Source organism: Meriones unguiculatus, chromosome 14 (genome assembly GCF_030254825.1).
Source record: "Meriones unguiculatus strain TT.TT164.6M chromosome 14, Bangor_MerUng_6.1, whole genome shotgun sequence".
Lineage (NCBI taxonomy): Eukaryota > Metazoa > Chordata > Mammalia > Rodentia > Muridae > Meriones > Meriones unguiculatus.
In genome coordinates this window covers 30128607-30155388 of record NC_083361.1, presented here as the reverse complement: position 1 = coordinate 30155388, position 26782 = coordinate 30128607, and the positions used below count along the sequence as shown (strand labels likewise).

General features: G+C 44.0%; 2 protein-coding genes across 2 annotated transcripts; both read right to left on the bottom strand.

Moving 5' to 3' along the window:
• Positions 1 to 2178: 2178 nt before the first annotated feature.
• Positions 2179 to 6317, bottom strand: Ascl3 (achaete-scute family bHLH transcription factor 3). The gene is made up of 2 exons (XM_021636256.1): positions 6271 to 6317; positions 2179 to 2837 (listed from the first exon to the last, which is right to left on the bottom strand). The coding sequence occupies exon 2, from the start codon at positions 2820 to 2822 to the stop codon at positions 2298 to 2300; it is 525 nt and encodes a 174-aa protein (XP_021491931.1). The 5' UTR covers positions 2823 to 2837; positions 6271 to 6317; the 3' UTR covers positions 2179 to 2297.
• Positions 6318 to 10426: 4109 nt separating this feature from the next.
• On the bottom strand, positions 10427 to 26383 carry Tmem9b (TMEM9 domain family member B). Its single transcript, XM_021636274.2, has 5 exons — positions 26169 to 26383; positions 23942 to 24033; positions 18634 to 18742; positions 16113 to 16247; positions 10427 to 11580 (listed from the first exon to the last, which is right to left on the bottom strand). Exons 1-5 carry the CDS (start codon positions 26274 to 26276, stop codon positions 11425 to 11427), a joined length of 600 nt encoding a protein of 199 aa, XP_021491949.1. The 5' UTR covers positions 26277 to 26383; the 3' UTR covers positions 10427 to 11424.
• Positions 26384 to 26782: the final 399 nt, after the last annotated feature.

Sequence of the window (26782 nt, the reverse complement as noted above, 5' to 3'; positions counted from 1 at the left end):
GCCATCTCTACAGCCCCCTGTCCCATCTCTTTACATAAAACTTCTTGGTGGGGAGACAGAGAGAGACAAAGACACAGACACAGATTTTAAAATAACAGGTGGTTGAAGTATTCAGTCCCATTCTCTGTATTGGTTGTGACAGTTTCAGTTGAGTTTTCTCTGGCAACTCAGAGCACCTTGATGATGCTCACAGTTAGTTTAGCAATCACCAGAACGACTACTGCCCAGACACATGCCTTGAATATGAGGCTGAGAAAGACTAATGAGAGCTGACAGCCAGGAAGGATGACTGAATGAGAGCACGGGATTTCAGTGGTGGGAGGGAAAACATTCCAGGTTAGAATGGAAGAGTGAAGAGAGAAGGATGTGTTTGCAAGATTGTGATTTTCTGTGAGGCTGTCAGAGTATAGGGAGCTTTGAAAGCAAAGTGGAGCCAGGCATTGTATTATACGCCTTTAATCCTAGGACTCTGGAGGCAAAGCAGGTAGATCTCTATGAGTTAGAGTCCAGCCAGAGCTACATAGTGAGGACAATGAAACAAAACAAAAACTACAAGTAAACGAAGTGGGTACATTTAAAGGTAATCGCCCAAAGGAAACCATCAGACAGTTTGAGCAGCAGTACTTTAACAGCTTCACAGATGTGTATGTACATTGACTTACAGGGGGCACACAGACACACACACACACACACACACATCATCATCATCATCATCATCATCATCATCATTCACAAACAGATAAAGAAAAGTCTTCAAGGGCTGGAGAGATGGCTCAGCTGTTAAAGGCTAGGCTCACAACCAAAAGTATGAGAAAAGGCTTCAAAATGAGGGCAGAGCCCTTTAAGAACAGAGCCCAGGATGAGAGTTAGTGGTCCTGACACAGCTGACAGAACTGAACAGGAAAATAGTATCAACAAATATTTCCTGACCCCACCAAGTTCAGGCAGTCTTCAGGATTGGAAGAATATGGGCTGAATAAGATTGTCTCTTAGAAGATAGAGATGGGGGTGTGCAGTAAAGACAGTGGGCTAGGCACCCAAACAGAGACATAAGCACAAACTAGGTTGAGTATTGGCTGGGACAGGAGGTTGGGAAAGATGTCACAGAGATACATGACAGCAGAGACAGAGGGAGAGAAGTCTCAACATCCTGACTGGGTTTAATGACAGTTGGGACTGGGAGTTAAGGGAAAAGGAGGGCTGAAGGTAGCTATGAGGATAGAAACAGAATCCATAGCATGAGGCACGAATGCTCCCTCCAGGAGTGAAGGAAGGTCCTACAGAGCAGCTGAAGATGCCCTGATGTAGAAGAGACTGGACCATGGTGATGCACTACACAAGGAGGGTGATAATAACAACGTGATAACAAACAGCGGTCATGAATCCTGATCAGGGGTCAGGCCTGCTTCTTCACTGAATGAACTCACAGAAAATTGCCGTTATTTTCTTCATTTTGTGGATAAAGAACCCAACATGGAGAGGAAGTGAAACTTCAAACTGAACAATTAGATTCCAGAACCACCTTTTTGGTTTTTTTCCCTCCATTTTCATGTGTGTGTGGTGTGCATTTGCATGTGTGTGGTCACATGTGGGGGGGTGTAAGTACACTCTCATGCATGTGTATATGGAGGCTTGACTCACCCTTGACAGATCCTCCACCTTCATTGAGTCAGCTCTGTCAGCCAAACTCATATGAGTAGCCTTGCTGGCCTGCCTGCTTGGGGCTCCCCACCTCCACCCTCAGAGGCTGGAGTTACAGCCATGCTGTCATGCCCACCTGGCAGTTACATGACATGCTGAAGGTCTGAACTCCGGGCCTTATGCTTGCCTGCCTGCCTGCCGAGTGCTTAATCGGTGAGCCACCTCCCCAGCTGGTCCCAAGGCTTGGCAAGCATGGTCCTAAGCTGCTTAAGGAAATCTACAAGAAAAAGATGCATCTAAACTAATTTCAAGCCAAGGGAGGTGTGGAGTGATCGCTTAGGACTAAGTGGGTAGCAAGTGCAAGACAAGCGCTTGAGTAATCAGCGTTCAGTCTTTCCATGCTTTGGAGACAGCCTCCTGCCAAGGCCGTAAGAGAGGGTGGGGTGGGATGCAGAGAACCTGGGGGAATCCTGGGCCTCAGCGAGGCCAGCATGGGATTCTCAGTCTGCCTGAGAGACTACTGTACACCTGAAATCAAGGCAAGCAGCATTTAATAAAGGTTGGTAGTGAGCTACTGCTGTCTCCTCCTGGAAACCGTGTGTTTGAGAACCCACTGGATACTGCTACAGAAGACACCGTTTTTGGAAGGAGCTGACTCAAATGGCTTTCAGAGCAGGCTCCAAGGAGCCACAGCTGGCGGTTCTAGGGTTCCTCTCGGCCTCAGCCTCATCCGGGCACAGGAGAGACTGCAGGTAGCTGATGTACTTGATTGCAGCTCTGAGGGTCTCCACTTTGCTGAGCCGCTTCTCCAGGTAGTCCTCCGGCAGGTGCCGCCGCAGCCGGGCGTAGCCTTCGTTCACACACTTGACACGCTGCCTCTCCCGCTCGTTCCTCTTGCGGATGAAGGCGGGCCCGTAGGCGTAGTCGCAGCGCCTATAGTTGGCATAAGGCATAGGGAAGGGGAAGGGGTATGGATCCCCGTAATTGTCCAAGATCAGGGTATCGCTGGGAAAAGGCAACAGAGGCAGCTCATCCATGTAAGGGGTTGGCACCGGGGCCTCAGGGCACAAGTGGACAGTGACCATGGGGTCCAGGTAGAAGGGCCTGGACAGTGGCAAGTGGGCAGACTCGGAGAAGACAGAGAGCCTGTCTGGAGGGCTGGGGTAGTTTCTGGTGTCCATCGCTTCCTCTTTCACCTAGAAATGGAGCCGTGCTTATCAGTTTGGCCAGATTAAAAGAGCAATTTTGATGTGTTTTCTTCAAGAATCATGTCTTACAGACTTCTGCATTGATAGTTAGCTTTTTGGACTTATACAACTTGTAATTCCAGTACCCGGGAGGCTGAAGCAGAATGATAGTTGTGAGTTCAGGGGCAGCCTGGTTTACATAGTAAGTTCTCAGGTAACTTAGGATATATAGTAAAACTGTCTCAAAACGTTACCACCATGGAAGGAAGGAAGGAAGGAAGGAAGGAAGGAAGGAAGGAAGGAAGGAAGGAAGGAAGGAAGGAAGGAAGGAAGGAGATAAAAAGGGAGAGAAAGAGAGGACTCCTTCCTTTTTTCTTTCCTTCATCAAAATTTTTATTACATTTAATTATTACTTTCTCTGTGTCTATCTGCCTGCCTTTGTGTGTGTGTGTGTACGCTGTAATTAGCAGTCACCTAGGAGGCGGGGAAGGAGTGCTTGTGTGTCCTTCCACTGTAAATCCTTCAGGATTCAGGGGCTGAATCCTGACCTTACCTTTCCCTTGCCCTGTGTCCTCAGGCAGATGTCTTAAGCCTCTCTGAGCCTCACTTGCTTCCTTTATCCGCCTGAGGTCTTGACTATCCTGCAGTGTCTGAAAGGTTTAAATTTAATAAGTCCAAGTGACACATCAAGCCCCAGAATTAACCATTTTCTTTTTCCTTACAGATGGACACTTATGGAGCCTCTCTTTCTCTGCACCTCATAGAGAATCTAGTTTGTATTTTCTCCCACCATAGAGAATCAAAACATTCATGACTTCAAAGCATGGTTGCTGAGGTCTGAACATGCCTGTAATGAGCAGCAGGAGTGATCTAACCAGGGGCCTCAAACAGCAGAGCACTTAAGTTCTTGGGCCACTTCTCAGGGAGTAATTTTCCAGTGTCTTTGGGAGTCACAGGCTCGGTACACCAAACAAAAAAAAGAGGCGCGGCAAAAGCGAACCAACTAACTGTTTACAGGCAAGGTTAGATAACGCTGGTGCCGCTCTCTCCGTTTGTTTGTATTTTTGAGACTGGGTCTTGCTGAGTATTTGCTGGCCTGACATTTGTTAGCTGGCTAAGGAGCTTAGGCATGTGCCACCACACCTAACTTGGCACTGGATACTTTCTACCTGAGCACAGCAGAACACTACAGACCTTGCCGGGTGAGAGAAGGGATGACCTTCAAGACCAGATTCTAGTGAGTTTCCATCTTTGTGAAAAGGCCTGACTATGGCCTCTGAAAAGATAAGAAACTGGAATCAGAAAGGGCTGCAGGGGCTGAAGGGGTCTGGGGGGCTGTGGGGGAGGGGTAGAGGGCTGGAGGGCAGGTAAAGAAGAGGAAGAGTTGGAAAAAGCCACAGTGGGACCAGCTGGAAAAGGAGTGAATGCCTGGGAAAGTGTGCTGAAGAGGCTAGGGGAGGAGAAGTGAGATAGAGCCAATTAAAAACTGAAACAGAGGAACGGGAAATGGGAGAGTCCAAATTACTGACCAAATGACCCACAATAATTAACATATGACAAGACTCTCTGGAAGACTAAACAGGAGCCAGAATTCTGTCAAAAAGAAAAAAGCTGCTGAGAGAAGAGACTAATTAGGAAATTCCCTAGCTAGGAATTCAAGAGGCTGAGAAAAAAAGGGTAGGTATGAGGAAGCCACCAATGGGGCCAAAGGATGCGGCTCGGCTAGTATGTGCTTCCCTGGCATGCATGCAGCCAATCCCAGCACCAAATAAACTAGAAGCTTAAGGTTATCCCAGACTAGCCTGGGGTCCATGAGATCCTGAGTCAAAACAAAACAAAGCAGGCAAATGGGAATGCAGCCTGCACCATTTATTTTTGATAATGGTCTTTTGCCTGCAGCTGACAAGCTAATGAGTGTCCTCATTAGCTTTGACTGCCACCCTAACACGGCCTAGAGTCATCTGAGAGAATGATTGCCTACATCTCATTGGCCTATGGGATATTGGGATATTGGCTATTTTGTTTCTCTTATTTTTATGTATGTGCACCACATGTGTGCCTGGTACCCTTAAATGCCAGCAGAAGTGTCAGAGCCTCTGAACTAGAATTACAGGCAGTTATTTGCAAGTGGCCTGGTGTCTTTGCTGAGAACCAAACCCAGGTCCTTTGCAAGAGTAGCAAGTGCTTATAACAGCTGGACCATCCCTCCTGTCCCTAGGGTATTGTGTTGGCTCTTAATTGATGTTGGGGGTCCTACCCCACTGTGGGTGGCACCATTTCTTGGGCAGGTGATCCTGAACTGCAGAAGAAAGCCAGCAAAGCTCAAGCCAGCAAGCTGGAGAGTGAGCCAGGGCCCCTGTGGTCTCAGCCTCAAGTTCCTGCTCCCTGGCCCTAGGCCTGATTTCCCTCCATGATGGACCATGTCAACTGCAAGCTGAAACAAGCTTCTTCCTCCCCAAGTGTTTTCTCACAGCAACAGACAGGAAAGCAGAAGTCAGGTTCCTCAAAAGTAAAGCAGATATCCACCTATGCAGAATGTTATCTTGAGCCCTGGTTTTTACCCTGAAGAATAATTTAAATAATATCTTAACTCTTGACCCAGGTGAAATCTGAGTAATTTGTTTACACGACAGGTAAAATTAAGATTTTAGGTTTTAATGAGAGCCTGAATAATTCTTAAAGCATGGCGTGTCTGAAGACACACTGATGACAAGGCTTCTCTACTGAACACATCCAAGGAGCCCCCCATCAGCGCAGGAGCCCTGAAGTATGATCGCTCACTTTCCATTACACAAGAGAATTTAACATAATGTTTAGGGAAATGAAAGCACGCAGCCATGAAGAGGATGAAGACAGGGAGCCTAGGGGAGTCTGGGTGGGGAGCAGAGGGGGGAGTGCGCACATGTTTATCTCAAAGGCAAGCAATGGGTTATTAATGCTACTATTCCAGGCTTCCAAACACACGCATGGTTGACAAACATACCTACCTTGGGAACAGCTCAGGTTTCTCTTAGAGCTCTTCTGGGAAATAAATAATGAGGTCTTACTGTTAAAATCCTAAGAGATTCTTGATGCTCTACTGAGCATTAAAAAAAAAAAAATCTAGAATTAAAAAAATAAAATAAAAAAGCCACCATTGCACATACAATTGAATTATGGGATGTGTGAGCTAGGGGAAAGCTAGGATGCCTCCTTCCCTCCCTCCTTGGAGTCTACGATAAATTGCTAAGGTTTCTAAGTCAGCAGCAATGCTGGTGCCAAATGCCAGAACCCAAGTTCATCAGATTTCATCACTGGGACAAGCTGAGCCTTTCGTCATATAGATCATCATCGATTTCTTAAAACAATAACATAATCCTATTGATGACAAAATTTATGAGCTATACCTGGAGCTTTTTAAAAAATCCTAGTCTCCCTATGGGCCACTATGGAGAAGTCTTACCTGTTTTGTAGTTCAAGATGCTGTATTTGGGGCTGAGTCTGACTGAACCTGATTTATAGGTGGTCATTTAGTGAAAATATGCAAAGTAGCTTACAGTTAAACAGAACTGGCTAGCTCTGGTTTAGCTGTTTTTTCTGCCTACTATGGAGCTATGACAGCATCTGACAATCTAAGTTGACAAGTTTGCTTATGAAACTGGACACTTGGGATGGGTCTTTTATTTAGAGGGTCCTCCCATTCATCCAGATTATATGGTTTTATATAAAGTTATTTATGAAAAATACAGTAGTCTCATAGTATGCAAATACTGGTAAATATTTTTTTAAAGACCAGAACTGAGAAGGTCCATATGACCTTTGAAGAATGAAGTCTTTTAGAAAGTGCAGTATAGCCACACGACCCTGAGAGCTGGTGCTTTCATAGTGGCAAATAACCTTATTTAAAACAAACAAACAAACAAACAAATTAGGAACTGCCACGCTGACAGTGCTTGGTTTTATATATGGGGAGAAGTTCTTACTGCTTACTTCCTTAAATCAACAGAAACTGGTGACTTACGATTAAAACCTATTCTATATTATAGTTCAGCATAATTTTGTTTCAAAATGTGTTTGAAGAGAGATGGCTTGGTAGGTAAGAGCATTTGCTTCACAAGCATAAGGACCCGAGTTCAAATCTCCCAGAAGACGCATGAAAAGCCAAAGGTGGTTGTACATATACCTGTAACCTCAGTGCCTGGGTGGAGGGCAGTCAGGTGGAGACAAGAAGATCACTGGGGCTTGCCAGCACCAGACTAGTGCCACAGTCAGTGAGGGACGCTGCCTCAGAGGAACAGGGTGTAGAGTGATGAAGGGCACCTGACACCCTTCAGATAAATCATACACACACACACCTACATGCACAACATGCATACTCACAAGCAAAAAATAAAAAGCTGGATCTCTGAAAATGTTTATTAAAATCTGTAGGAAAGGTCTTTATTTTAACAACAACAAAACACCAAATATGTGCCATGTATAATCTTAAACATCTGCAAGATAGTCTTAGAAATGGCAAAATTTATACTAAGTGCAGGAAAGAAATATAGTATTTTAAAAGATTTTTACGTTTTAATTTGTGTGTCTCTGTGCATTAGTGTGTGGGTGTGTGCACGTGAGTGCAGGTGCTTATGGAGACCAGAAGAAGGTGTCAGATTCCCTGGAGCTGGAGTTACAGGTGGTGTGAACAACACAATATGGTTGCTGGGACCTGAACTGGGGTCTTCTGCAAGCTCAACAAGAGCTCATGATTGCCGGGCCGACTCTCCAGCTTGTGCTGGCTAGTTTACATCAACTTGGTACAAGCTAGAGACACTGGAAAGAAGGGAACCTCAACTGAGGAAATGCCTCCATAAGAGTCGTTGTAAGGCATTTTCTCAACTTGTGATTAATGGGGGAGGGCCCAGCCCATTGTGGGTGGTGGTCCTGGGTTCTCTAAGAAAGGCTGAGCACGCCATGAGGAGCAAGCTCGTAAGTAGCACCACTCAGTGGCCTCTGATTCAGCTCCTGTCTCTGGTTCCTTCCCCACTCGAGTTCCTGTCCTGACTTCCTTTGATGATAAACAATCATATGGAAGTGTGAACCAAATAAACCCTTCCTCTCCAACTTGCCTTTGGTCACGGTGTTTCACCACGGCGATAGTAACCCTAACTGAGACAGTCCCCAACACTTCTGTGTTATTTTTAATTTTTAATTGAGACTATGTAGCCCTGGCTGACCTGGAATTCACTGAGTAGACCATGCTATCCTCAGATTTATGGAAGTCCACCTGCTTCTGCTTACCAAGTACTGGGATTAAAGGTGTACACCACCATGCCTAGCCCAACAATGACATTTTAAAAATCTCATATTTCCATTAACTCGTGTTCTTCAATTGAAAGATAATTTCACATTTACCTTTCTGTGTATTCCAGAAGTTACACTGAATTCTTTTACCATCAAAAACTCTGATTCTTGGGCTGGGAATGTCGCTCAGCTACTAGAGTACTTGCCTAGCATGTAAGAATCCCTGGGTTTGATCCTCAGCACCACACAAAACTGAGCATGGTAACACACTCCCGTAACCCCAACATGTGGGAAGCATTAGCAGGAGGATCAAAAGTTCCCCATTATCCTCAGCAGTGCATTGAGTTTGAGGGCAGCCTATGGTTTTCTATAAGACCTTTTCAAATCTGGACTCTATCTTCCTCTAGATTAAAATTCAGTGCTAAGTCTTCTTTGATAGCAATGACCAGAATAGCAAATTGCTTTAAAGACATTTTCCAAGACTTGGTTTGGGGTAAAAGCAGCTCTTGGCCTTTGGCCTCTGTGTCAACATTGGTCTCTTCAAAGGTAGTTTTTCTGAGGCTAAACAGCATCTCCCATATTTCCAGGCTTGGTTTCCTGGCATTAAGTGAGCCACTTGCAAGGAAAGGAGATCCCACTGGGGGAAACAGCCACATGTGGCCAGAGGTTATGTCTTTCTGTGGCAGCTGCAGCCATCTACTCAGGGGCTGTGGGGTTTCCTTGATGGAATACAATGTTTCTTCTGGTTGAAACTGAAGATGATGAGCTTAACTACAAAGAAACAGGGTGAGGGGTGCTTTCTTGGGAAAACTTCACAAGTAGCTGACAACGACTTTGAACCTCTGATCTTCCTAGATACATCTCCCAAGTGCTGAGATTATAGGCATGCACCACCACACCTGATTTTTATGCTAAGGACCAGACCTGGAGCTTCATGCATTCCAGCCAATGACTCTACCAATTGGGCTACATCCCCCAGCCATTTTTTCTTAAGTACTTTATGAACATTGGTGTGTGTGTGTGTGTGTGTGTTCATGTGTGGAACTCAGGACAACTTGCAAGAGTTGGCTCACTCTGCTAAGTGAGTGCCTGGGATTCTCAGGTCATTGGGCTTTGCAGCAAGCACCTTTACCTGCGAGTCACCTCCCTGACCCAGTTGTACTTTTAACTTTCAAATTCTACCCAACCTGTTCTCTGCTTGTACCTAGGAAAGCACCTGGCTTTTACATACTGTAATCCTGAAACCTTGCTGGAATCACTCACTCATTCCAGGTTTTGTTGTTTGGTTTTCTACTTAGAAGAGTGTCATCTCATCTTTAAACAGTCTCACCATCTCCTCCCACTCTATATACCCCTCCTTTTATTGCACGAGCTAGGACTCCTAAGGTGATTTAAAAAGTGTCACAAGAGGACATCCTTGTCTCTCTGATCTCAAGGGGAAGTAAATATAATTATTACCTAAATATATTTTTTTTTCCATTTTTCCCTTCAGATACTGGTTTCATTCTGTAGGCTATGCCATTCTGTAGGCTACTTGAACTCCTGGCAATTCTTCAGCTTCGGTTTCCTTAATGCTGGCCTTACAGGAAAAGTTACTATATCCAGTTTGTAATTCTTTATCTGGTTGGGGAAGTTCCCCTTAGTCCCAGTTTTCCAAGAGTCTTTTGTGTGTACACAGGTCCACACACACGTGGAGATCAGAGGCCACCCTGTGGTGTCAATCCTTACCTTGTTCGAGCCAGGATGCATAAGCCGGAGAGCTGGCCCACTCACACCACTGCATGCAGCTTTTTAGGAGGGTGCTGGGGATTTGAACTCAAGTTGTTAGGTTTGTATGGCAAGCATTTCTACACACTGAGCCATCACCTCAGCCTGAGTTTTTATTTTTCATCTTTATGAATACAACTTACTATTTAATGTGATTTTGCCAAGAACTTCACAGAATTGGCACTCCTTTATGAATTTTGTTATATATATGCATTTTTTCATATATATCACATACATACGTATGTAGGTGGGGGGTCTCATTACACAGTCCAGAATAACTCTGAATTCCAAGCAACTCTCTTTCCTCAGCCTCTTGAGTGCTAGGATTATAGCTATGTACTGCCTAGAATACTGGTTTATGAAGTTTAAGGCCTTCAACTTGTCTGACTATGTGTGTGCCTAAGACTACATCAGCTTTCTCTCTGCACCCATGACACAGGGCCAGTGTTTTAGGATGAGGCTGCCTAACATGTTTTCAAACAACAGGGCACCGAATGTCTCTGTGTCAGCATGCTTGTCACACAGCACAGGAGGAAGGAGAAAAGGCTGAAGAGCAGACACACTGATAGGGGTTTTGCAAATTATTTTATTGTTACATTCCAAAGAGGATGTAGGAAGAAAAAGAGCCAGTTATCCAATAACTGTTAGACTTCTCAGAGAGAGGCAATCTGAACTCCAGTCCTAGTTCAAAGCTGCCACATTAGTTCAAATAGCAGCCGCTCAGCAGGACAGTAAAGGCTGACCAGTATGTGTTGGTCATTCATCCAGGGAGGCTTGGGCTTAAGAGAAAATGTCTTTATTCTAAATGTTCAAGTCCTTAGAGATACTAGAAGAAGACGAGGAAGACCACACACTGAGACTGTGTTTAGTTATCAGAGTAAACTAGCAAATGGCCAGTTTGTTCTAGGACATGTTGCGCCAGACACCACAGTGCAGGAAACAAGTCTGCACTTCGTGAGGAGCCGCCAGGCAGCTCAGCTCCAACTTCCATGAAATGCAGCCACAGGCCAACCAGAATCTTAGGTAATGTAGTCAGTGCAGAAGTCAGGTGGGGAGGCCAACACACTGATGAGCCATCTACACTGGAAATATTAACAAGTTTGAAGTAGAAGGCCTGGCGTATTTACAAGTTTGTCTAGTAAAGTGACTCGAGAAAAACTATTCAAGCACTCCCAAGACTTCCATTTATTCTCCTACCACAAAAAACCAGAAGCAAAAACACACCTGAACATTTTCTTGAAAACCAAGTTAGAACTGTGTGGTGAGAAAGAGAGAGCTTGTTCCAGGCACAGGACTTCAAGATAACTCACAGGCAGCTTAATTTTATTAGTAAAAGTCACAAGTAGGAAAAGATTTACTGGCTGACTTGGAACTGTGTGCTTTAAAAATGTCTCTATTAATACATTAACAAGAAAAAATACCAAGCACAGGGTTTGCTTCCAATTTTGAGTCTTCCTCCATCCAACAAGGATTTGTAAAAACAACGGGCATTAAAACCCATGGACACCAGCCACTTCCTCCCAGTTGCCGTGTTTTTTCTAGTCACCTTGATTCCAACTCCCAGTTAGCTGAGGACGACATGCCGGTCAAAGACGGACTTCCGCTGCTCCTGAACCTGAAGCTTCCAGCGCTGCTGAGCATACTCCACCTTGTTTAGAACGTTGGCGCGGCTGCGAGAGCGGGCCAGCACATCGTGGGCATTTGCAAAAGGCTGATGATCCTGAAAGTCAGCGTGGAAGGTGTTAGAGACGGCAGGATCAGCATTAAACATGTAAGAACAAACAGCCTGTGAGCGGACCTTGGGACTGGTGTTCCCACCTTTTACCAATCAGAAGAGGGCAAACTCAGCTACAGAAACAGAGGATTCCAGGAACAGGGGCAGTAAGGGGTATGTGAGAAATCCATTCATAGGTCACAATCCAAAGGCATTTTCCTTAAGGAGCAGAAACTAAGACAAGGACAATGGTCATTTGCCTTACAGAGAAGTCTTCCATAGTTAGTGGGAGAATATTTTCTCCCACTATTTTCTTGGGCCAGTGAAATGGCTCAGCAGGGAAAGGCCTTTGACACCAAGCCTGATGTTTGATCCCTGAGCCCACACAAAGGAAAGAGAGAGCCGACTTCTGCAAGTTGTCCTCTGACCTTCAAATACCTTGAGGTATGCATATGCCCACATTCCCACCCCTACCCCCTCATAAACTAATTAATTAATGGAATTAAACTTTTTGAAGGGGCTAGTGAAATGGATTAGCAGTTAAGAATGCTTGCTACTCCTCCAGAAGACCTGAGTTCTGTTCCCAGAAGCCCTGTAAGGCAGCTCACAGTTGCCTGTACTCCAGATGCAAGGGATCTGACACCCTTGTCTGGGCTCTGAGGGCATCTGCAAAAATGTGCATATACGACACACAAAACTTTTAAATCTTTTTTAAAATGTTAGCCATTTTTTTTGTACTATTCTTTCCCCTGAAATATGGTCTTGCCGTGTCACCCAGACTAGCCTGCAACACTGTAATGGTCCAGACTGACCCCAACCAGTGGTCCTCCAACCTCCTGCTCCCAAGAGCTAAAAGGCATAACCAGCCACGCCACTTAAGAAAGCCTGTTTTCACATTACTATCTCCATTAGAGATGTGTAGGACTTTCCTCTGTACTGATCAGTATTTCATAGCTCATCTGTGGCAGAAGGGAGCCGTCTTTTTATTTCTCAATTTCATTATGCCAGAACTGTTAACATGTCAGCCGAGGGCCACCAGAGCAGGCAGGAGCTCTCAGGGCCATGTCTTGGCCGGTCTTGAGGTCCTCTGGGCCCTCGATATGCACCATGAGCTGTTTTCCAATACTTTCTGGTTTTCCTTCTTCCCACTGCAGTGAGACAGAGCTCAGGTGCTTTAGTTCCTTCTATTATCAAGCAGCGAGAGGACTGGCTTACTTCAGCATGTCTAATCAACAGAAATATCTTTCATTGTAGAGTGCTCCATGGCTCCCATGTTAACTGCTATCTTAGGAAAGAGGCTAGTGAAGGTTATCCAGGTTTGTGTACAGAGCCAGATTCTCCTGTCAACATAAACTAATGCAACGGCGTGTTTGTAGTCGCTACACAGGAAACCATCTCACTAATCTGCCTATGGATGCGATGTCAACACAGCTGCCCACATGACAAACAGCTTCAATTGTAATTTACTGTTTTTGTTTTGCCTTTTCCTTGAGATTTTTCCTCAACCCTATGTCAGCAAAGTTTCTAAATGTTCCAACAAAGGCCAGGCCTTTTAAACTAGGTTTGCCTACAGGAGAGAAGCAACATCATTCTAATGCATGGAGGCAGCTGGGACTGGGGCAGGAGTGGACATGGCGTGGAAAGCTATGCATAGCCACCTGACTGCATTACAACTGTCACTAGTGGGCTTTTACCTGGTCGTGTTTCTACAGCAAGACATTTCTTCTATGTTTACATATCCCAGGAATTCTTCCTTTTTATTTAAAGATGTATCTCTTTGTCACATATAGGTCTTTCCTGCATGTATGTCTGTGCGCCATGTTTATTCCTAGTGTCCGTTTAAGGCAGACGAGAACGTCAGACCACCTGAGTCTGGAGTTAAAAATGGTTGTGGGCCATCATGTGGGTATGGGGACTAGAACCCATGTCCTCTGCAAAAGTATCAGTGCTCTTCACTGCTGAGCCATCTCTCCAGCCTTTTTAAATGTTAAAATATTTATTTATTATTGTGTGTGAGTTTGCATGTCAAAGGACAACTGTGGAGTCCACTCTCTCTTCGCCTCTGTGTTTGAGTTCTGGGAAATGCATTAGGCTGCTGAGCTCGCTCCTGTAGTAAGTGCTATTACCCACTGAGCCATCTTTCTAATTATGTGTATGTGGGTAGATGTGTGCATATGAGCGCAGGTGTCCACAGAGGCCAGAAGAGGATGTTAGATCCTCTAGAGCTGGAGTTACAGTTGATTGTGAGCCACTGAACTCCGGTCCTTGGCAAGAGTAGTGGGTGCTTTTAACTGCTGAGCCCACCACAAAGACTTTTCTAAAAGAAGTCTTTGTCTTCTGTATCAAAATGTCCTCCAGTTTTTATTTAACTTAGGCAATGTCTTCTGCAAATCTCATCACTTGTTTTTAACTCTACAAATGAAAATAATAAAGGTAATGCCATGAATCTAAGATGTTTCACAGATACAGAAGGAAAGATGAAGGAGGAGGAAGGCTAGCTGGGTATGGTGGCACACACCTATAATCCTAGAGCTTGGCAGGACTGCTGCAGGGCTGAGGCCAGCCTGGTATAGAGAGTTCTAGGTTAGCCAGGGCTACAAGCAAGCCCCTATTGAGATGCAGAGACATTGAGAAGGATAGTAGGGGAGAAGGAGGGAGGAAAAGGATTAAAAAGAAAAAAAAAAAGAAAGAAAGTAGAAGGCTAAAGTAGCATTACTTGATTTCCAATAAGGAAACAAACTGGTCCAAGGTCATTTAACAAATTAGCACAAACACTAACACTTGTATGCCTAACCCTAAATTGGTGCCGTACCTTCCAGCACACCAAAACCAAATTGTTTTGGGTAGATTACTATGGGAAAATGGTGCATCAGTGATTTTGTATATAAAATATTACTACCATTGGTTTATTTGGACAGAAACAATACTGACAAGAAGGAAGGCTTTGTCAGAGCCTCTCAGTCTACACAGTCCTGTCATCTACCCCTCAAGGAAGCGAGTAAAAAAAAAAAATGAGGAAAAAAAATCTTAAGGAACAAACTCAAATGACTAAACAAACCAGTTAATCCTTTCGGTCTGCTATCCACCTAGAGAACAAGATTGGACTAGCTGCTCAGACACTGGGAGAATGCAAATAGGGATTTTCACTTTCATAAGTTTGTTCTTTTTACACCTGATAAAATTACAATGAATACAAAGCATGCTTTAGTGGAATGTTTAGATAATAGTGACTGTGTGTCCCAGATATATGATATGACAAAAACTACCATTGTTTGATGTGAACCTCTCGACTGACTGTACTCTTTTATTTGGCCTAAAATGTAATACAAGTGGTGAAAAAAATTTAAATGTCTTAACAATAAACCTTTAAAAAGTACATACTAAAGAAGCTAAACGGTTCATAGAAACTGAATTTTAACTTCTGTTTATACAGTTAAACTCACAGCTTTGGTTGGAAAACCTTTCTCTGCCTAGAATCAGTTCGACAATATCAGAGTCAGCTGGGACTCTTAGTGACAACATTCTCCAATAGTCAAATATGTAGGCTGAATTAATCCCCGATAGGCAAAGTGGCTACTAAGCATATGAGCCCATCAATCAATGTCACCTGGCATATTCACACCTACACATTTTTTCACCAATTTACATTCTGCATGTATTTTATTAACATTGCCCTGAGAGAGCAGCAGGTAATTAATGCTGTAAGGATCTGAGTCAGCATAAGCTTTTGTACTTGATTTCCAATAAGGAAACACTATTTTATAAAAGAATAAAATAGTAATAATTTAGGGGATTTGAGAGATAGCTCAAAAGCTTAGCACACTTGTTGCTCTTTATAGATGAGCAGGTTCAATTCCCAGCACCCAAATGTTGGCTGCCAACCATCCATAGCTCCAGCTCCAGAGGATCTGATGCCCTCTTCTGACATCTGTAAGCATCAGCCATGTACACGATGCATAAACATACATGCAAGCATACACATTTTATACCAGTAGTTCTCAAGTGGTGGTGACTTTGTCCCCCTGCCAGGTTTCTTAAAGACAAGGCTTCTCCACAACAAAGGATAATCTAACTCTAGTATCTACAGAGTCAGAGTTGAGAATATATAAATGGAAATTACCATGGAAACAGTGTTTCTCTACTGCTTCTAAGATACAAGTTCTCTCTAGGCATTAATCCTACCTACTATGTCTGTTTTATGTGGATTGTGTTTAAGATTTGTTGTTTTTAATTACGTGTATGTGTGTGCATGTGCAAATGTTTTGCAGGAGCCTGAGTTAAAAAGCTACCCCAGATGTTTTCCTCAGTACAACAGTGCAGGTTCCTATGTAAGCCCTCACTAAGGACCATCCGTTCAAACAACTACATCTACAGCTTGCTAGCACCATTTCTTCCTAGAAAGAGACTCAAGTTAGAACTCACTTCAGTGTCTCAATGGGGAGCTGCACTAACACGAAAACATCTACCTAGGGCCATTTCTACCACACAGATGAGGGTAGAGCCTGGCAATGAGCAGCTACCACAGCGCCAGAACTTACCCCAATGTCATCATCACTCTGCAACAGCTGTGAATGTCCAAAGAGGCGCCTCTTCAGGATGGGCTCAATTAAGGTAAGATATACCATGTATAGAAGTAGAAGGCCCAAAATAGAGAGATAAATTATAATGGTAACCTAAAGGACAAGGAAAAGAAGTCACAACTCTGTTCCAGCCAAGAAGTCAAAGTTTGTTTGGTAACAGTGACTTCGTGGTGAAGACTAACACATCTGCTCAGTGCACAGGATTTGTGTACCAAGCAGAGTCCAACAGAAGATGCAAACTGAATCCAACAGAGCAGGAGAAGAGGGAACACAGCTTTGCTTCTGATCTTTTTGCAGGTCATTCCCCACCGTGGCCTGCACAGAAGTTTTCTTCCTTCAGCTGAACACGGCGTCTACATTCAGCAGTATCACTGCCAAAACAACCTACAGGAATCCCAGCCGAAGCTGTGATTCAGGAGGATTTCAACAGAACATCCCTTCAGCTGGACGTAGGTCAGCAAACCTTTGTCAAGGCAGTGATTTTTTTGTGGGGGATAATAATTTGTGTGCTGCCTGAGGTGTAACATTCACTCAGTTGGCTATAATAAAACATAAAACACCAACATTTGGCAAAGGCATGGAGAGGTGGAACCATCACACAATGCTGGCAAAATGGTGCAACCACTTTGGAAAACTGTCTGGTCACCTCTTAAACAAACAAATGTTCTACTCTGAGGAATTTTTCCAAGAGAAAAACAAACATATATCCATACAAAGACACTTATGGCAGTATTATTTATAATTTAAATATGGAAACAATATAAATATTCATGAACTGAGAAGCAGTCATATAATGGAATACTATTTAGCAATAACATGAAATGAAGTCTGGTGCACACTACAACTCAGACAAAGTAAAGAATCACAAAGGGTCACATATGACTTTACTCACATGAAATATTAAAATGTGTACAGGCAGAAAGTGACCATTTGGGACCAGGGACAGAAATGTTTAAAAACAGAAGTTTAAGACACTGTTTTAATTTACTAAATTATATACTTAAAAGCAGGAGAATTTTAGGGTATACAAATTATATATTTAAAATTCTGTTAAAAAGCATATGAGTTGGAGATGTAGTTCAGTGGTCAAACATTGTCCTGTTAAATGTGAGACCCTGGGCTCCACAAAAAAAGGAAAGAAGGGCACTGGGGAGATGGTTCAGTGGTTAAGAGCACTGGCTGCTGCTGGAGGACCCAGGTTTTGTTCCTGGCACCCACACAGAGAATTATAACTGTCTATGACTTCAATTCCCAGTGTCTGGGAAGGAACCTCTATGAACATCAGGCATGCAAAACATTCATATATATAAAAGAATAAAATAGTAATAATTTAGGGGATTTGAGAGATAGCTCAAAAGCTTAGCACACTTGTTGCTCTTTATAGATGAGCAGGTTCAATTCCCAGCACCCAAATGTTGGCTGCCAACCATCCATAGCTCCAGCTCCAGAGGATCTGATGCCCTCTTCTGACATCTGTAAGCATCAGCCATGTACACGATGCATAAACATACATGCAAGCAAAACTCTCATGCATAAAACAAAAACCAATCGGGCTTTTACAAAACTGATGGAAAGAGGAAGGGCAGGGAAAGGAGAAAAGAACATCACAGCCCCAAGGCATGGTGAGATTTCCCCACAGAGCAGGGCCCTGCTTGTGACTCAGAACTGATGCCCTCCATTCTTTCTGAGGCCTTTTTCTTTTTTTGAGATAGGGTCTCTCTACATAGCACTCTCTGTCCTGAAACTTTCTATGTAGACCAGGCTAGCCTCGAACTCACAGAGATCTGCCTGCTTCTGCTTCCTGGTTATGAGGCCTTTTCCATTTGAGGAATGGAATGGGAAGCCAAAAATCTTAATACAAACAAACAAAGAAACCTGAGGACAACCATTCGACACCATAATAAAGTAACTGAGCTCATTAGAGATCTAATGGTGATTAGTTAGCCACATCCCATTTCCTTCAGGAATAGAAGACCTAAAGTTATACTTCTACAATAGTGACTAAACACATCATTCAGTCAAAGGGTTGGGAGGACAGGGGGAAAGACAGCTTGAAAATGGCTCAGAGGTTAAGAGCACTGGCTGTTCTTCCAAAGGTCCTGAGTTAAATTCCCAGCAACCACATGGTTGCGCACAGCCATCTATAATGGAATCTGATGCCTTCTTCTGGCCTGCAGGCATACAAGCAGGCAGAACACTGTATACATAATAAAAAACAAGTCTTTAAAAAAGAATGTCTCATTGGCCTTTAGCATACACGGTCCCGAGAGAAACTACGATACATTTCCAGAATATAGAATATGATAATCAAGCATAGCACATTCAGAGCCATCTAACTTGTCTGTTCATCCTAACTAATCCAGAAAGCAAAAGCAGATCCACTGTTACTTTTAGGGGAGTTCAAAGATCTCCGTCTTTGCTGGAGAGTGTGTCTGAGTGTGCGCACGCATTCGCGCACGTGCACACGCTCATGCCTCACCTTGATCGTGACAGAGCTTCTCTCTTCATATTTGCATTCACACCGCAGACAGTATGCTTCTACATCAGGGCCCCGCACAGGCATCGGCTCCACAACGTGAAGGCAATCACTGAAAAGGCAAGGGTAAAACACTGCAGAGACCGGGCTTCATAGCCTCCCGTCTCATAAAAACTTTTCCAGAAACCCAGAATGGCCATTGAGCTTACCCAAAGAAATGGAATGACTAATCAATAAATCAAAGTGAAATAATTTCCTCTCCTAGGATTAGCATTTCGGTAAGATTTAATAACATCGAAAGCCAAAGACACTATAAGACGCCAAAAGGCAATGGCTGACTCTGTTATTAACAGTTTCAGATGCCCTGGAAAAATCCCAAACTATATATATATATAAACTACTTGCCAAAAACAAGTCTTATTTAGACTTGCCCAGTTACCAAGCAAAGCTCCTTTAGATGCTCTAAAGTGACACAAGGCACTGTTTAAATATTATCTCTTGTAAGTTAATCACATCTTTATTTTCATTTGTGTGAGTGTGGTGCATGTGTGTGTGTGCCTGTGTGTGTGTGTAGGTACACACATGCTAAGACCAGAGCAGAATGTCAAATATCCTGCTCTATCCTACTGCACCTTACTCCCTTGAAACAAGGTCTCTGCCTGAAACTGAGGCTAGGCCGGAAGCTGGCAAGCCCCTGAGATTCCCCTGCTTCTGCTCCCTACACCTCTGGAGTGACAGGCATACATGGCCACACCTGGCTTTTTATATGAGTGCTGGAGATTCCGACTCAGGTCCTCATCTACAGCAAGCATTCTTACTCATTAAGACATTTCCCCTGGCCCAATTAACTATTTTTATATTATAATCTCATCATCATTTTGGTTTTTCATCACAAGGTTTCTCTGTGTATCTCTAGTTATCTTAGAACTCATTCGTAGATCAGGCTGGCCTGTAATTCAAGAGATCTGCCTGCCACTGCCTCTTGAGTGTTGGGATTAAAGGTGTTTGTCACCACACTCAGCTCCCAATTAACATTATTTTTAATTGCCACAATGTAGCATTTAATGAAAGGGTTCATTATGAAATGTTGAAAAGTGGACCCCTAAAGCCACAGTGAGAAAAATTCCATTCTTGAGCCAATTATGCTGGCACATGCTTTTAATCCCAGCACTTGGGAGAAGATAGAGACAGGTGGATCTCTGTGAGTTCCAGGACAGCCTGATCTACAGAGCAAGTTCCAGAACAGGCAGGGGCTGGAGAGATGGCTGAGCAGTTAAGAGTGTTTAATGTTCTTGTAGAGGACCTGGCTTTGGTTACCAGCATTGCTATCAGGTAGCTCACAACCACCTATAACTCCAGTTTCAGGAGATCTGATGCCCCTTGACCTCCAAGGACACCTGCATGAATGAGGTACACATAAACACATGTAGGCACACATATATACATATAAATTAAATTTTTTAAGTATTGTAAATGAAGTGTACAAAAATAAAAGAGATGGCCAGGCATGAAGGTACATGCCTTTAATCCCAGCACTCAGGAGTCAGAGGCAATTGGATCTCTGTAAATTCAAAGCCAGCCTGGTCTACAGAGTGAGATCAGGACAGCCAGGGCTTGTTACACAGAGAAACTATGATTCTAAAAAACTGAGAGAGAGAGAGAGAGAGAGAGAGAGAGAGAGAGAGATGGTTTATTTAAAAAAAAAAGCAATACTATCCAAAATATTTTCTCAGAATCTGTCATTTCTAAAAAATGATTACTTTCCACACTGCAATTAAGTACATGAGGTGTGTGCTCAAAGCTTCAGACAAATACTTTACCCACTGCTCGGTCTCTTCAGCCTTTGCTTCCATTTTGGTTTGTCTTTAGTCATCTCTGGCTGCCTCAAGAATGCTCACTACAACATCATCCAATTTTATCCCAGCCACTCAGTGTTTTGAGAGGATTCCTCATTTGACCCATCATTTGTTGCCTCTGAACTATATAGCATCAGAAACAAAACTCAAAATGGTATAAAATGGTATAAGCGATTAAAAATTTAATTATCTATAATAAGTAATTTAATTTAAACAAAAGCTGGACATGTTGATGTACACCTATAATCCCAGCACTTGGAAGGCTGAGGCAGGAGGATTCAGAGTTCCAGGTAGGCCTGGACTACACATTGAGACCTTGTTTCAAAACAGGAAGGAAGTAGGAAGGGAAGGAAGAAGGAACGGAGGGAGGCAGGGAGGGAGGGAGGGAGGGAAGAAGAAAGAGAGAGAGAGAGAGAGAGAGAAAGAAAGAAAGAAAGAAAGAAAGAAAGAAAGAAAGAAAGAAAGAAAGAAAGAAAGAAAGAAAGAAAGAAAGAAAGAAAGAAAGAAAGAAAGAGGAGAAGAGAGATGGAAGGAGAAGAAAAGGCTGTACAGGGCTTGAAACAGCAGGAAGGTTGTTGGAAACAAAAACAAGCCAAGATATGGCTCAACTACTCTTAGCAACTAGGAAACACCTCCACCTAGTGCTCAAGGGAAGAATCAGCTTTGAGCCAGATCCCAAAGAGAGTACTACTCTAACTTTCCTTGTATTTAATCAGCTATTCCAAGTCAATGAAGAATTTTTAAAGCTAACATCTGGACAAAACAAGGAGCTCAGAGAACAGAAGGGTTTGTTTTTGGTTTTTCAAAATAGGGCTTCTTTGTGTAATAGCCGTGGCTGTCCTGGAGCTCCCTCTGTAGACCAGGCTGGAATTGAACTCACAGAGATCCGCCTGACTCTGCCCCGAGTGCCGGGGTTAAAGACGTGTACCACTATCACTAGGCTGAGAACAGAGGTTAAAGTGTATTTAGGGTGTTGAAGATGCAGATACCGAGGTCTGCAGGGAACCATAGCATCCTAGTCTAACATAACCTTCCATTTTTCTGAAGTTAAAAATTCCCACTGTCAGCCAGGCATGGTGGCACACGCCTATATTCCTAGCACTCTGGGAGGCAAAGGCAGGTGGATCACTGTGAGTTCATGGCCAGGTCTACAAAGTGAGTCCAGGACAGCCAGGGCTACACAAAGAAACCCTGTCTCAAAACAAATAAACAAACAAACAAAATAAATTCCCACTGTCAATTGGGACCATATATCAACAAAAGACTTACAAGCAAGGAAAAGTAGGAGAAGGAAAATCCCAGTAAATCTTGTTCTCAAAGATTTTCAAAGAAAACTATTTATTTTCAAGGCTCCTAATTTAAATGTATAACCAAGGATGAAAATGTGGCCCTATCTCACACAGAATAACAACAACAACAAATCAATGTTAAACACTTGAAAAGTGAATTCTGTTGCCACTGCACTAATACATATCATATTCTGTTACCAGTAAGAAAACAAACTGATTATCCATACTCAACAGTCTTGGGAAATGACAGACATAACTTAAAGATATACTTGAGGGCTGGGGATACTGTGCAGGGGAGAACAACTGCCAGCACTCACAAGGCCCTAGACCTGATCTCCAGAACAAAGCGAATTTGAGCTTGCATGTATTATATAAGGTAATACAAAACTCTCGAGAAATACACCCCAGTCACTTTATAATACATAAATACTGTAAAATGGAACACAGACGTTCACAAGATCACAAGGACACACCAAACAGACTGAATCTAAATGCATATGGTAGGAAGAATAAACAATGGCACCAGAGAAAATAAATGTGCTTAAAGTCAATTTGGAAACTTGTGATGGAATAAATTTAATCTTGCTTTCTGGTTGCTGCTAACTACAGAGCTGTGAATTCAGGCACACACTAAAGTACTTATCATTTGGAGCTATTCCCAGCAGCCTTCCACTATGACATCACAGTCCCACTGGGGGAAGGACATCCATCCTGCTCTATAACCTGCCACTTCCTGTTCAAGGCACATACAGAAAAACCTGGCATTCTTACGGTATATTGGGATAAAGTGAAAAGGTTTCTGCTGGTCAACGAGGCAATCAGAATTCCAGTCATTATAAGCTGCCTGATTGCCTAAGGGCTGAACGTACCACAGTGTCAGCATTATCTGACCCTCCTGATGCACACCACGGGAGACATTCTAACACACACACACTTCATTTTCATCCATCTCTACATCTCTGAAACTTTTAAATATAGTCTCCAATATCTGACAGTATACCATCAAAACTCACAAACTGTGGCCTGGAAAGTAGAGGCAAGTGGATCAAGAACTTAAAGCCAGCTTGGTGAACAAAACACATGCCAGGCTGCTTTGGGCTACATAGTCAGATCCTGTCTCAAAACAAAAATTAAAAACAAATCCTAAACCAAGGCAACCCCCTACCCTCAGCAAAAGCTGTATGACTGGAGCCAGATGGTGATGGCATATACCTTTAATCTCAGGGCACAGAGGCAGAGGCAGGTGGATCTCTAGACCAACCTGGTCTACAGAGCAAGTTCCAGGACAGCTGGGGCTACACAGAAAAATCCTGTCTCAGGAAAAAAAATTAAAATAAAACCTTTTAAAAACTGTAGGAGTTGTAAAACTTATAAACCAGGAGCTGGAGATGGGTTGGTAGGTAAGATGCTTGCTAGTGCTGCAGAGAACTGGAGTTCAATTCCCAGCACCCAACTTGGTCATCTTACAGCACCTGTACCACTGGCTCCAGGGAATTCAATATCCTTTTCTGGCCTCCACAGACACACCTGTCTACATGGACACACAGAGTTTTTTAAGTGCTTAAAATATTATACTTAAGATGAGGAAGGCTCAACTTGTCTTTCACTGAAAGGTAAGAGGGATAAAGATTCCTGGCCAAAGTTTAAGAGGGCACAAGACACTACTACTGGTAGTTTAGGTACAATAAACTTAGTCCCATCTCCATATGAAACCTTCTCAGCCTAGAATTTTCTGTTTAGGCATCAGTGTTCCTTTAAATTTGTATCATACACTCAGGACCCTGGTCTCATTTTTTTTAAAAAAAATAGAAATAGAATTTGACACTTTTGCTTAAGAACAAAATGAGACAGCATATGAACAGTCTGAGCTAACAGTAAGAACCGCAGGAAGAAATGTAACAGGTGATTTCTTGGCCCAGAGTACTCACTTAGTCCCATCTCCATATGAAACCTTCTCAGCCTAGAATTTTCTGTTTAGGCATCAGTGTTCCTTTAAATTTGTATCATACACTCAGGACCCTGGTCTCATTTTTTTTTTAAAAAATAGAAATAGAATTTGACACTTTTGCTTAAGAACAAAATGAGACAGCATATGAACAGTCTGAGCTAACAGTAAGAACCGCAGGAAGAAATGTAACAGGTGATTTCTTGGCCCAGAGTACTCACCAATCTTTCTGAGATATGTTCTTATTATAAATATGCCCAGGATTCTCTTTATAGGGAGGGCAGATACATTTACACCTCACATCTTCAAAATTCTGTAATAAAGATGAAAGCAGCATAACTTGTTTATAGCTGATAGTCAATATTTTTTAAAATCTGCACACACACATTTTGCTAAGTATTCCCAGTAAGATATTCTAAAATTATTATAAAAACGTAGTTTTGAGAGACAATTCCTAAAATCCATAAGAACTTATCTGAATCACATGACAATCAATTGTATTGTTATTATCATCTACCTGTGTCTAGAAAGACACATCATGATGGATAATAGGAACTACAAAGAGAAATGCTGATACAAAATGCTTGGGGAGAATCAAATTAAAGATTATTAATAAGCAAGTCACAATTCTAGGCTGGGTGGGTACAGCTCCGTGCTAAAGCATGTGCTTAGTACGTGTAAGGCCAATTTAATCTGAAACACAACAACTGGGGGGAGTCAGAATCCTCGTTTCTTCTTTTCTAAAGTTTCCCTTTCAGGAGAAAGACACTGGGCATGGATAAAAGGGGCTAAGTCAGCTATAGACAGGATGAAGAGTCGGAGCACTCAGCCAGTGCCAGGAGGGAAGTCCAAAGGGGAAGTACCTTGAATCTTCCTAATAATCCACCGGAAACTTGGCTTCTAATCCCTGGTTGACAGGGAGGACAATACCTAGCAAAATAACATGTTTCTCAAAGCAGAGAACGCAGGCATTAAATTCTGGATAGATGCAGGAGATGCTTCCTCAGCAAGGGGTGTTTACATGAGAAGGCAGTGCCTCATTAGTCCCCAGAGAGACGTGTCCACTGCTCCTAGGTACAATGAAATGTCTGCCAGAGCTGTTGACAGTTCCTAAATGTATTCAGTTAACACTGTGCCAGACCTGTGTTCAATGAGGACTTAGATAAGCAAGAGACATGCTCTTCTTTATTGGGACAAATCCTATCAAGAGGAAATGGATAAATACATTATTGTGTATATCATGCTACAGTACATAAAATGGGGATGTTTGACAGCTGTGCAGAGGGTGCCAACAATATTACAAAAGTTGGCAGACTTTCTGCTGTCCCTATTTCTGGTTACATCAGAACTATTAGAAAGAAAAAAAAAAAAAAAAGCTCTGATCAAAAACACCAGCCTACCTGTGACCTGCCCTAATAGTCTTCTTTAAAAAACAAAAACAAAACAAAACAAAACAAAACAAAAAAAACCCACAACTCTGTCCTTCAATTTTAAAGAGAGGGATGGCAGGTTGATTGTTAGGGACAAAGCGTGAGAGGACTGGGCAAGCAGAACAAGGATTCTACTGTCATGCCTCTGCCCTTTTCTCTCTGCCCGCTTTCAGGCACAGCCAAGGTGCACATAAGCAGACAGCCCTGCCGTAACTGAAACATGGGTATATAATAGTCTTCTTTTTAAAATGCAGTATCACAGTTTCTCAGCACACCATGAAGTCTTTCTATTCTGCCCCAAAATGTGATAGCTCACTAGAGAGAAAGTATATTTTTTCTTGGGCCTGGGCAGCTCTGGGGCACCAGATAACATGAGGGCACCAGAACAGTTAAGAAACACAATATGGAAAGTACACAACCTCTTCTCCCCTCTCTCCTAGGCTGTTTCTTCCCTTACCTAGTAAAAATCACAAGGCATAGGTAGGTGTGTGTGTGTATTCCTTCCTGGTGGGGAGCTGGTAAGAGTACCAAGCTGGTGAGATGGCCCTGCAAGTCCTCCTGGGAAGGGGTGGCTGCCACAAGAGACGAGCCCACCCCATGGCAAGGGAACCTGCTCGTGGATGAGTTGAGGGGAGCCCTAGTAGGGAAGACTTCGGGGAGATGAGAGGATGAGAGTTGGGGGATGAGGGCTGGTGGAGTGCGGGGGTGGGCAGCTGCGGTTTAAGGGTAGAAAGTTCAAAGCTCCCAGGGCTGGAAAGCTGGTCAAGTTCCGGGTGTGTGATGCCAGGGCTGGGTAGGGAAATGTCAAGAGGCGGAGGAGTAGCAGACCGGACGCCAGAATCTGTCAGAGGCTGAGGGTTAGGAGGCTCTGAGGGGGTCAGCCCGGGTGGTGAAGCGGGGGATCTAGCTGTCAAGTTAGGAGACCTGGGGAGTGGGGAGCAAAAGGGCAGCCCCAGTTTCAGCCAGGCCAGAGGCAGGGGCGGAGCTCCTGTCAAGAGCCGGGAGGGGCGGGACTCACCTTGGCGGCGTCTGTCAGCTGAGCAAGCAGCAGCACGGACAGCGCTAGCCAGGACATGCTGAGCCCTAAGCCCAGCCGCAGCAAGCTTCCGCACCACAGGCTCGCCATCGCGGGAGCCAGCCGCCCCAGCGAGCCCGGAGCCCCGCGCCCGGCTCGGGATCCGGCTCGGGATCCTCCGCCCGCACTTCCGCCCGGGCCTGCGCGTCACCGTCCGCGCCGGGTCAACTGCGAGGAAGCCTCCGCCCCGGAAACGGTTCCGGGTGCACAGGGCCCGCCGCAGCCGCGGCCCCCGGGCTGCACTGGGGTCTGGGATCTGCCCTGGGCAGGGCTGCGGATCCTGCGGCCCCAGGGAGCAGGCCACGCGGGCCGAATCCTGCCGGCCGGGTGAGCCCCATCCCCAGGAACTGCCGAGGCCGAGAGGGTGCTGGGTCCGGGAGACCTGCCCGGGAGAGACCGACCGTCCGGACATCGGAAGCGAAGGGTCGCGGCTCGGCTCCTGCGCTCGAGCACTAACCTGCGCTCCTAACCGAGCGCCTCCTTTGACTCAGCCCCTTACCCGGCTCCCAGTAGTCGCTGTGAGCTGTCCACGTGGGTGTGGCTTCCACTAGGGGCCG

Coding starts and splice junctions, on each gene's coding strand:
- Ascl3 (XM_021636256.1), bottom strand. CDS start 2,822: ATGGACACCAGAAACTACCCCAGCCCTCCAGACAGGCTCTCTGTCTTC.
- Tmem9b (XM_021636274.2), bottom strand. CDS start 26,276: ATGGCGAGCCTGTGGTGCGGAAGCTTGCTGCGGCTGGGCTTAGGGCTC. Junction 24,034..26,168: donor AGCTGACAGACGCCGCCAAG/GTGAGTCCCGCC, acceptor TCTTTATTACAG/AATTTTGAAGATGTGAGGTG. Junction 16,248..18,633: donor GAAGCTCTGTCACGATCAAG/GTGAGGCATGAG, acceptor CTTGTCCTTTAG/GTTACCATTATAATTTATCT.